This window comes from Protopterus annectens, chromosome 10.part0, assembly GCF_019279795.1.
Source record: "Protopterus annectens isolate FY-2018-M chromosome 10.part0, PAN1.0, whole genome shotgun sequence".
Taxonomy (NCBI): Eukaryota; Metazoa; Chordata; order Ceratodontiformes; family Protopteridae; genus Protopterus; species Protopterus annectens.
The window spans coordinates 25,329,198-25,341,584 of record NC_056744.1 but is presented as its reverse complement, the minus strand read 5'-3'; the positions used below and the strand labels follow the sequence as shown (position 1 = coordinate 25,341,584).

Genomic DNA, 12,387 nt, shown 5'->3' with positions numbered 1-12,387 from the left:
CTCTAGAATACCTGACCAGGGAATTGTGTGAGATGCTTTAGCTGGGTCAAGGTAGGAGGTATGCCCTGTCTTTCCGTCATCCAGGGCCTTGGTGACTTTCTCAAAGAAGTCAACAAGGTTTAACAGACATGATCTACCCCTAACAAATCTGAATTGGGTTTGGTCCAGAGTTTGGAGATTACCTATGTCCTTGTTGGTAAAGTCCATAATGATTCTTTCCATGGCCTTGCAGATGATGCTAGTCAGACTTATGTGTCTGTAGCTCCCAGGGTTGGTTGATGGTCCCCCTTTGTGCAGAGGAATTACTGTTGCTGTCCTCCATTTATCAGAACATAGCCAGTTCACAGGCTGTGCTTAAACATGGATCCAAGTGGGTTTGTTTGGTCATGTTTTCAGTTGTTTAACAGGCAACCTGAGATGTTATCTGGTCTCAATGGTGCCATGTCTGTGGCCTTGGAGAGTACAGAGATCATCTGCTGTCTTGAGATATTAGGCTGAGGAGTGGTGGCAGGTATACTTTGGGGGATGACTGTTGGGGAGGGGAGGTAAAGTTTGCACTTTCACAGAAGCCCACCAGATTTAACAGACAGGATCTGCCCTTCATAAAGCCGAATTGGGAAGGATACAGTGTTTGGAAGTCACCTATGTCTTTATGATATGTTCCATGGCCTTACAGATGAGGTCAGGCTTATAGGTCTGTAATTCCCCGGGTCTGTTGCTAGGCCACCTTTGTGGAGGGGAATAACTGTAGTTGCTCTCCATTCCACAAGAACAAAGTCTGTGGTTAGGTTATGATTGAAAAGGGTACTTAGTGGTGATGCTAATTCATGTTTTAGCCTGTTTAGAAGAAAGCCTGGGATGTCATCTTGTCCCATAGATGCTGTGTTTTTTGCCTTAGACAAGGCTTTGAGGAACTGCTCTTCAGATGTGTAGGTTGGGGGAGTAAATGGAAATATTTTTCAGTATGGACTGTTCATAGGTTCATAGGTTCATACTAGGCTATCTGCCCTGAGGCAATTATAAGCCTAGCCCGATTCTGTATGGCTTACGCCACCCCTTGATTTGAGTATACTGTGCCCTTTTTAAGGTTTAGTTTACTGTGCCTCTGTCTAATAGTGACACGGGAGTAATCCCTGGGACACACCTACAATCCCCCATCCACCTATCGAGATTCTTCTTGAAGAGATTCAGTGAGGTGCTCTGCCTCACATGAACTGGAATTCTATTCCAGAGCGAAGGAGCCTCTGGGTTATGAACCTGTCCCTCCAGCAAGTTCTATTTATTTCTGTGCTGAGGTTCAAGTCCCTCGAGCGTGTGGCTCTAAGGGATTTAGATTTACTGAGGTGGAGCATGTCCATTAATTCTGGATTTGATATAGCTTTGTATGTCAGGCATAGATCGCCTCAAGTAGGCGGTATGCAACTGAGTAGAGCTGGAGTTTTTAACCGAGCAGCATATGGCATCTGTTTGAGACCCTTGATCCTCTTGATGAGATACTTTTGGGGTCTTTCTAATTGCTGCAGGTGTCGGGTAAGGTACATCCCAAAGGGGCATTGTATTCTATGATGGGCCTGATGAGGGATGAATAAAGGCACGATTACCTCTCTTGATCTAGATGTGAAACCCTTCGTGATGAGGTGGGCTATGTAGAAGGTCTTTCTAACCACTTTGGCAATGTGGTTTTCAAAGGAGAGATTGCTATCAACTTGGGTCCCCAGGTCCCTAATAACTTTCTCTGTACTTAATGGGTTTCCGCCTATGTGGTAATTTGTGGGCACATTGTTTTGCCAAAGGGTATGACTATACATTTTTGGCATTTAGCTTTAAACCATGGCGCTGGCACCAGTTATCTGTCTCTGTGAGACCTTTTTGAAGGATGTTTGTGTCAGCTGGAGAGTTGATTATGGTGCCCAGTTTGCAGTCATCTGCGAACTTGGTGAGCCATAGTCCTCCCACGTTGCCTGTACCTCGGAAAAGTATATACCGAACAAGAGTGGTCCCAGGACAGAACCCTGTGGGATGCCACTTGTGACCCGGTTTCGAGTCTGACATGGCTCCAGCAACTCTCACTCTGTGGGTTCTGTCTTTGAGCCAGTTTGCGACCCATCTTGTGACATAGGGGTTTATATTTAAGCTGGATAGCTTATCTATGATGCCCGAGTGGGGTATTGTGTCAAATGCCTTTGCAAGGTCCAGATAGGCTGTGTGGACTACCTTCCCTTCATCTATGGCTTTGGTGACTGTTTCGAAGAAGTCAACCAGGTTCAAAAGGCAGGATCTGCCCTTGACAAAGCCGAACTGGGTAGGATCTAGTGTCTGTAGGTCCCCAATGTCTTTGTTTATGAGCTCCATGATGATCCTCTCCACTAAGCTAGTCAGGCTTATGGGGCGATAGTTTCCAGGGTCCGTAGAGGCTCCACCTTTGTGGAGTGGGACCACTGTTGCTGTACGCCATTCTGTGGGCACATATCCTGTAGTGAGGTTGAGATTGTATAGCTGTTTTATTTGTGGGATTAGTTCATCTTGGAGTTCATGTAGGATGCAACCTGGGACGCCATCTGGTCCCATGGAAGCAGTGTTTTTTGCTTTGGAGAGGGCAGCCTTCACCTGAGCATCAGAGATGTTTGGGAGGCAGCCCTCTGCTGGGATAGATACTTGCTCTTTTGGGGGGGGGTGGAGAAGTTTGCACTGAACCTGTCTGCCAGGATATTGGCGATGTCTGTGGGTTCAGTGTATTTTTTGTCGTTTAGAATCAACTCAGAACAAGTCTGGGAGTTGCATCCCATGTTTCTAACATAACTGAAAAAAGCCTTATGATTGTCTTTGGTGTCCTGTGCAATTTTTCTCTCAAAGCTGGCCTTGGAGGATTTTATGAGGATCGTAATTTTTTGCTAGTACTGATCAGAGATGCCTTCCCTATTAGGGATTTTGCTCTATCATGTAGTAGCTTCCTCCTTCTGTTGTACAGTTTATTTATGGCAGAGGTCCACCAGACTGGACGCCTGCCTTTGGATGATTGGGTCTTGGTTTTGTTTGGGATAGCATGATCCATGCATTCCTGGAGATGTCCGTAGAATGCGTTTATATAGGATTCTGCAGTTTGGGCCATAGTTTCCACTGGCCCTGGGGCCTTGAAGGATTCCACTTCAGTTTTGAGAAGTGAGAAGTTCGCTTTTGAGAAGTTTTTCACTGTGGTTTTCTGGGCTGGGGGTGGGATCGGGATGTGGACATCCAGTGAAATTAATTTATGGTCTGATCTTACCAATGAGGGATATACTTCTGGTGTGGAGCATAGAGTCCCCATGTTGGTAATGATCAGGTCTAGTATGTTGTCCCCTCTTGTGGGAGTGGTGACTAGTTGTTCCATAGCATTTGAGTTTATAATTTCCAGGAACCTTTGGGCTAAGGTGCTGGGGCTTGAGTAGTGCTCCCAGTCAATGTTTGGGTAGTTGAAGTTGCCCAATATAATGGTGTTCAGAGATCTTCATGTTCTCCAATGTTTTCAGGAAAGCCGAGTGGGATTCCTGACTTTGAGAGGGTGGTCTGTAGGATGCTATAAACTGAAAAGCAGTCTTGCCCACTGTTAGCTGCACATGGATGGTCTCCGATACTTCATGCAATGCCACTAACCTGGAGGTGTGGATATCCTTGATAAATATGGAAACTCCCCCTCCTTTTGTGGTTCGGTCCGGGTTTTGGGGCCGAAAAGCATGATATGAGGTATAGCCTGGTAGTGCTGGGGTGCTCTCTGGAGCCTTGAACCAGGTTTCTGTCACTGCACAGATATCGATGTTCTCCATACTGAGGAGAGCTTCGAGTGAAACTATTATCAGGGGTGAGAATCAAACCTTGCACCTTGTGGTTGATAGGCATACGTCTTAATCACTGTACCACTCAGCTTTTCAGAACAAGGTATAGGCCCTTATACCACTTCTATCCTAGTAGTCTTGTATTTCCTATCCAATTTATTTGAGGCTGGCTCTCCAACAACTTAGTAATCAAACTACAACAGGCATTCATTTCATATTTTCAGTATGGTTTTCATAACTATTCTTTCACATCAAGTAAAGTCTGTAAGGTCTTCTTCTTATATTTTTATTTTGTTTGTATTTGTTTTCAGGTATAGACCACTGATAACCATGGAACTTTTTCACACTCAGCCTGGGAGTGGTGTCTGGGTAGATGGCTTGCCAGAGTTACATAGTTAGGCAATGGATAGTTGAGGGAATCAAACCTTGCACCTCTAGACCCCAGGAAACAGCTTGTTAATAGCACCTTAACCCACTAAGCCAACTGCCAGATTACAACCAACAAAGAAAGTCAAGAAACCAAATCAAACCATATTAACACAAAATACAATATGGAAGACGTTGATTTATGTACACAACTTACACTTATGTTTTATAATCAATGCTCTATTTTATAATCAATACCAATAATGCATGAAGCCTCATGACCTTGATCTCTGTTTTGTCCCTAAATTACTTACTTGGTAATTTGTGTTCCCATCTTCTATCCCTGTAAGTGTGTTTCCTGTAATACTTCCTAAAAATCTACAGGAAGAAGGTCAGATTCCAGATAATGTGCTGAGAGGTTGTGCATCCCTTGTTCTGACCTGACTGAGGTATAGCAAATGAGTATTTATTGTTTGATGCATAACTACTAATTAGAATTTGATCAGTAACTACTTATTTAGATGACCAGTAATCTTATGTCAGTTATATAAGAGATGGTTTACTAGGTGAGTGGTCTGGTGGGTGTTGACCACTGATCTATAAGTACCACTGGTCAGCATTCTACCATTTCAGTATTCTGAGTGTGTTAGATGAACCTTTTATTTATGGACTGGCCTAAAAGAACCTTAAAGGTGCCGTATGCTGTCCTCCAATCTGGCACCCCCTCAACTTTAAGTTGAAGAGCAACAACAACAAAAAAGGTCCTCTGAAACTTCCTCTGGTATTTGAGGACACAAAAAAGAAAAGGTCTTTTCATACTTGATAAAAAATGTCCTCTGCTTAAGAACTATAAAAACAAAAGAAACGCTCCTTCTGATTTTAAAGGTGTACCAAACTAGTTGCTACCATTTATTATGTTTGTTTCAGTCCTGACTACAAAAGCAGTATCAGCATACATTTCCATACCAGTATTTAGAAATGTTGGTGGAGAAGTGAATGCTTGTAGTACACACTGCTGAATCACTATCTGCTGATCACACCCCAGAACCTTGCATGGAGGGTAGCTTCCCACGTTCCCCATCCTAGCTGTACCTCTGATGTGATTGACACCACAGAGATCAGTCAGTATCTGCTGATCACACCCCAGAACCTTACACAGAGGGTGGCTGCCCATGTTCTCCACCCTAGCTGTACTTCTGATATGATTGACACCACAGAGATCAGTCAGTATCTGCTGATCACACCCCAGAACCTTGCACAGAGGTAGCTTCCCACGTTCCCCACCCTAGCTGTACTTTTGATGTGATTGACACCACAGAGATCATCTGTATCTGCTGATCACATCCCAGAACCTTGCACAGAGGGTGGCTGCCCACGTTCCCCACCCTAGCTGTACTTCTGATGTGATTGACACCATGGAGTAACTGCTATCTCTACAAAAGAAATGCTGTTTATTTCAAAATGGTTTGTTTTATGGCTCTAGTAGGAGGGAAAGAAGACATGGCTGTAAACAACTTTCTTTGGGGTCTTTTCTGAGGCCAAAATGCTGAAATGTAATGGGCAGTAAACAAAATAATGTGAGGACTCTTCCAAACCTAATGTTCTACTCTGGCAAGAGTGAATAACACAGAAATACCACACAAAGCAAAAAAAATGTTAAGTCAAGCTTTATGTATGTCTGAAACTTTAGTGATCATTTTGCAGAGAAGAAAATAAAGTTCCAAGAAGAAGATGTCATTCTTGCCCAGTACTTAAGTAGTTGGAAGAAGTTCTTTGAATGTAGCCTGATACTTTTGATCATGTGGGTGTGTGCTTGTATGTGCGCGCACACACACACACACACACACACACACACACACACACACACACACACACACACACACACACACACACGCGCGCGCGCAAATCCACACTCTGCATCAGCCTGCCTTATTTAATGACATGCATATTTTATTAAGCATGGTAATTGCCATGCTGATCAATTTTTGCCTGTCTTCCTCGGACATTTGTTTTTATAGAACCAGCATTAATTTGATTTAAGACTCGTACAGTCTGCTTTGTGTCTGGTGCAGATCTTAAAATACTGTGACTGTACTGCATGAGTGAGATACAGGGGATATGACTGGGATCTACTGAAGTGTGCTTAGATGCCTAACATAAGGATGGAAAGAATTTTTTGAGATACCTTTATAATAGTAATTCTAACTGAGCTCAGATAGTTTAGAATGACATTTGTTTTTATGCTTCTTTTAATCAGGATTACCAGTTTACTGAGGGTGATTTAATCTTCCTGCCGGGGGAGACTAGAAAGGAAGTCCCAGTAAAACTATTGGAACTGACAGAAATGGACAACCTTCTGGATGGTCGTGTTGTGAAGCAGTTTGCCATGGATCTCTCCAACCCCAGGTTTGGCGCAAAGATTGGCAAATATCCACGCACCACCGTCACCATTGCAGACACTCATGGTAAGAAGATTGCTTTATTATTTTGTTTGAAGGGGGTGTCTGTGTTTCTTTCTACTTTTTCTTTGAAGTGATGCAAAATACACAAAACCGGAAAGTAATGTGCACTTTGTAACAGAAGAAAATTATTTTTATTTGTTTGAAGTACCCTGTGGAAGTATAGACTGCTTTTACCTCATTGCCCATATGTGTATTCCCTTTTAATGTTATATTTGTCTGTTTTACTGCTAAATGGTTTCTGGTGGTTGTACCAAGAATATTGATGTCCAGCTTGAAGTATCCTGTGGAAAATAGACTGGTTTATTTCATTGTCCACATATTCCTTTTTAGTGCTATAACTTCCATGTTGTACTGTAAATGGTTCTTAGAGGTTCTAGCCAAAATATCGGTATGTGTCCATTAGTGTCCTGCCTCTGACAATAAAGCCAAACTAAAATATAAAGTCCGAAGTGGGACTTGGACTACAGCAGTTTCATCAGTTTCTGTCTGACTTTGCCAAATTGTGATTGTAAAAAAAACACTAATTAGGGATGGTAAATTTATAAAGATAAGTTATAGAATTTAAATATTTTCTCAGGGTGTTCCTCCCTACACTAAACCTACATTGTAATTGTAACTGTATTGGAAAGTATTGTCTCCAACAGACTTAAGTAACAAGATCGATGTTAACAAGAAAGCATCTCGCAACAGAGCACCAGCCGCATCCAGGAAGCATCACACAGCATGTAAAGCCAGTGTGCTCTACTAACCAAATCAGTGCATGTTTTATGAAGGCCAGCAGATACCAGATCACCATGCAGTCTTTCTATGGCAGCCATAAAGATTCAAGGCTGTTTTGTTAACAGTTATTGGTAAACAGCTCAGAACAACGTGAATGTATGCTTGGAAGTTTTTCCCAGAACACAGTACCATCTGCATTCCAGAACGACTTCACTGAATAATCTGCCAGTGTCTCCTTGCAACCAGTGCCCAACACACTGGCAACCAGTAACAGTTAAGAGTGTGTCCTACCAGTGATGGTGAAGTGTCTGTGCATGGTGAAGAATGCATGAGCAGAATTAACATGGCAGCCATGCATGCTTAGGGTTGCATCTAACAGAGGGAATGGGAACTGCATGCGCTTAATATATGGCATTAGGTGTGGTGGCCATTTAATTATTTACTGTTGATGTCTTTATAAAGCTATTTTCTTGTATCAAGTGTTGCTGTAAGAAGGACAGATTACCACAGGAAAGATTAATTTCCTATCATGTTTAGCATCAACAGAGAGTAACTGACAGACACTGAACCCTGTGATACAGCACTGGGCAGCAAAGTGGAGGGTGAGGATCTGAGTAAATTATTATTATTAGCTTGTAATTATTTTGAAGGTTTTGTCAGGCAAGGCCCACTGAAGTGTGATGTTTCATACACAGGGACAGGGTTAGCTGAGATTAACAAAGGCCTGATTTTCCTTTTTTGGTTTGTCACTGCATTTTGAACTCCCAAGATGAACAGTTAAGAAAGATGAACAAATGATGCAACAAGTTGTAACTCTTTTTTATTCATCTGTTAACGAATTCAGGCTTACAAAGTGCAGGTGTTCCTTTTCAGGTGAATTTGTTCTTTGACAGCGGTGGAATATAACTATTACTGCTAGATGACATTCTATGATGAATGTTCCTGACCATGATCTTTCTAATTTTTCCAGCTTGAAATGCTAGAAAATGTCACATTCACTAAAGACAGAGAGTGTACTGTTCCTGAAATCATGGAACAGCTTGTGGAATTGGTAGTCAAGAGGTGTTGTCCAAAGGTGGCAACTCCACAGCTCCCATTTCATATTTTGTTACAAAATACCAAATATTTTCACAGTAAGATATTTTTGGAATCATTTCTATCTTTCATGCTTTGGTTTATCTGGTTCAAATATCCTCTTGTCTAACTCTGAAATAACTGGGCATGTTTGTGATGGTGCTACAAATGACCACAAAAAAACTGCCTGCCTCTTGGATGAGAACATTTAATGGAATTTACAGCTCTGCTTCCATTGGGTTTTTTTCTAGTGCCAAAAGTAACAGCTGCTCGTGTTTATTTTTGTATTTATTTGCTTGTAGTTGTTAATCTTAATACACCCCAACACAAAGCCACGCAGTGAGCTTGAGTGGTACTATTATAAAGAAAATGCCCGAAAGCAATAGTGGTAAAATATTACACACCACAAAGTTGCAGAAGCTAATGGTGTACTTTTCTACCATGCAAAGCTAGGAAGATTCTTAACCATAAGTGGTACTCATTGCTACATCCCACAAAAACTTAGATTTTTGTCAGTTGTTTATCTGAATGGTGTGTTGATTTTTGCCTCAGTTTTAGTCATAAATATCTGATATGGAGAAATTTCACTCTAATTTGCAGTCTCCGGTTTCATTGCTAAGTAAGTTTCAGACCATGTGTTACAAGTGAAACCGAAGAATCTGACAGATGAAAAGGAGCTCAGGGTAATCTGGTATTCCCTTTTCCCATCAGCTCTGTCACTGTTTCATAATTATGTCCCATTTATTTCCACTCCTCACTAGGATTACCTTTAGTCTTCTGTCTGCTCCACATTATCGCTGGGAAGGCTGTTCCGAGCCCCATTACTCTGCATAAATAAATAATTCTCATACTACCTCTAATATTTGTTTTTTGTGTTTTAAAACTAAATTGCCTCAGTGTTACACAGCTTTCTGGAATGTGTTGCCCATCTTTATTTTGTTCATTCCCTTGAACTGCTTCAAATTTTCTACCAGTTCCCTTCACTCTGTCATTTCATCAAGCTTGTAAATAACAAGTTGCATCCAAAAAAGTACTTGTCAGTTTCACTCATTGCATAACTCCTGATGAAGGGCTCATGACAACTCAAGAGCTCAAGTAATTGCAAAACCTATGTTGGTTTAATAAAAGGTATTGCATCATGTCTGTGTTCCACTGTATTTGTATTATTGCACAATTGAGGTCAGCATTGCTACCCTCAAAAATCAGAGGGAAGTTGAGCCCAATATTGTTATCCCACAAAGTCTGCATAAAGTTCTAACTGAATCCTAGAAGCCACTCGTGCACCACATTACACCAATACCGTTAGCCTGGTGGCTAAGGGGTTCATAGGTTGATACTAGGCTATCGGCCCTAGGGCCTAAACAAGCCTAGCCATAACAATTCCCTGGATATTTCTTCCCACAATATTTACTTCCCTGGACCCCTGTCTAGCAGGGCGACTGAGATGATCCCTGGGGTGAATTTCCTATCTCACATCCAGTCATCAAGGTTCCTTTTGAGGGCCAAGGAGGCACTCTGCTTGACATTTATGGGCAGTCTATTCCAGAGTATGTGGAGTCTCTGGGTCAGGAACCTATCCCTCCAGCATGTTTTTGATCATTGTGATGACAAGGTTTAGATCCCTGGAGTATGTGGCTCTGAGGGATTGGGATTACTTTTAAGTGGAGTATGTCCAACAGCTCAGGGTTTGACATGGCCTTGTATGTTAAGCAGAGATCGCCTCTGAGTAGACGATATGCCACAGAGTATAGCTGGATTTTTTTTAGACTGTCAGCATATGACATCTGCTTTAGGCCTGTGATTCATTTAGTGAGGTGTTTCTGCAGACTTTCCAGCTGTTGCAGATGGCTTGTGAGGTACATACCAAACGGGGCGTTATACTCTATAATGGGTCTAATGAGGGATGAGTACAGTGTGACAATGACATCCTTTTTCCTGGATGAAAAGCCCTTAGTGACCCAATTTATCAGAGAAGCACCCACCCACTTTGATTTTTGCCTCAATGCCTCATATATCCTAATTAACCTTATTATTATATCAGGAAATGCAAAAGCTTCCATTGCCCTACTCATACAATCCCTGCTTCCTCTACTGAATGCTTTCTCTGCATCAAGACCCACCAACAGTGGTATTTCCTTACATTCTGCTTTCCTCTGGATCATCACTGTTCTGTTGATGTTGTCATATGTTTGCCTCTCCTCTACAAAACCACAATGGTCCATTATCTATTGTTGGCACTACCTTTGTCATTCTTTTAGCCATTACAAACACTTCACAATTCTGTTTTACAACTGGAATGAGCCTATATGAAGCTGGATAATATGGATCTTTACTGTCTTTAGGTATTACAGCCACCACAGCTTTCTTCATGATGTTGGTGTCTCCCCTCCATTTAAAATACTGTTAAACAAAACATTCCAGATCTTTACCACTTTCTTCTGTTCTAGATTCCAAACCTCCACCAGAATACCAACTAATCCTGGAGACTTTCCTTCAGACTGGTTAAACATCACCATTTTTTATCTCATCCTATCTTTACTGTTAGCTGTTGAGCCTCATCTACCTCTAACCGTGTCATATTTAAGTCTTCCATAAATATTTCCACTTGTGCCTTTTCTTTACTTCCCCACTTCTAAGCTTTATACAAATATTCATAAAACTTCCAAAATATCTCATACCTCTACAGGATCTCTTGTTATGGTTTGCCCCAAGTTTGGCAACAACTCTTTTTACTTTCTGTTGCCCAAGTTGTTGTGCCAAAAGTTTTTGCGCTCTGGAGTTATTATTAAAAAAAGTCACCTTTTTCTAAACTCATGCATATTATCCAAGTACTCTCTTTAGCACTCTGCAATTGTGCTTCTTCATTTTCTGTTAGATTCCCCTTATTTTGTCATACTTTAACCTTTGTCAGCACCTCTAAATAATTCTTATTACTGCTTAACCATATATTTTTCTTTTAGTTCTACCCTATTTTTACTTTTAAGCTCAAACTTTCATTTTATCCCATTCATTAGCTATAACTTCTGGAGTACTTTCTACTTTCCCCTCATAACTCCCAGGTAATTTCCGCTACCCATTCTTTAAATTATTGGATGTGTAACAAAGTTCTCAATTAAATGCGCACGTTCTTATGAAATATAATTTATGTCTAATCTAGCCCAGTTATTGTACCTTGGGGAATAATATGTAAACTCTCTCAAGAGTTCCTAGTACTGAATTCACATCTTTCATACCAAATACTTTCATAAATTTCTTCAGAAATCTACCCTCTTATTATATTTTTTCCCCCTAGGTCTCCTCAGTACATCCTCATTATTGCATATCAAGTTAACACCAATAAATGTTCCCTGCTGAAAGCTGATCATTTCTCCCAAACTGTTATTAAGCTCCATAATACCAGTTTTAGGTGGAATACAAATACATGCCAGCGTAATCCTCATCCTTTGCCAGTAGCCCCTTACTACAACAAATCTGCCATCACCTTTTATTCCCTCTTCTATCACTACTGGAGCTCTGTAACAAGTAACAGAAGTACTCCCATTTTCCTTTGTCTCTGATATTCTGCAGAATATTCATCCTGAAATCATTTCTTTATCAAATTCACATGCTCGGTTCTTTGTAAATGTGTCTCCTGTAGCACTGCTATTTACACTCTTCATTTCTTAGTATAATTAAGTATTCTTTTCCTTTTTGTATGTACCTGTGAGATTATTCACATTCCAAGATAATATTGAAAGTATTTCCATTATGGTAAGAAGTCATTATTACTACCCATTATATATGGCAACTTTTTAAAATGTCTACTGCCAGCTTTTGTGATGCATGCATCCATTAATGTTTAGTAGGTTAAAATTCATACAGTTTTTCCTTATCAACATTGGAACCTATGTCACATTTCACAAAAAATTTACTTTAATAAAAAACCTCAAAACAAAACAAAACAAAAAAACAGAAAC

The 12,387-nt window shown here is 40.9% G+C and overlaps 1 protein-coding gene across 4 annotated transcripts in view; it reads left to right on the top strand.

Annotated features, from left to right (window-relative positions):
* ITGB4 (integrin subunit beta 4) overlaps positions 1-12,387 on the top strand; it is a 1,147,860-nt gene that overhangs the window by 773,137 nt on the left and 362,336 nt on the right. For all 4 annotated transcript variants that reach the window (XM_044084971.1, XM_044084972.1, XM_044084974.1 and 1 more), the window contains exon 27: positions 6,433-6,640. In XM_044084971.1, the coding sequence (XP_043940906.1) occupies positions 6,433-6,640 (208 nt within the window). The remainder of the gene's footprint in view (positions 1-6,432; positions 6,641-12,387) is intronic.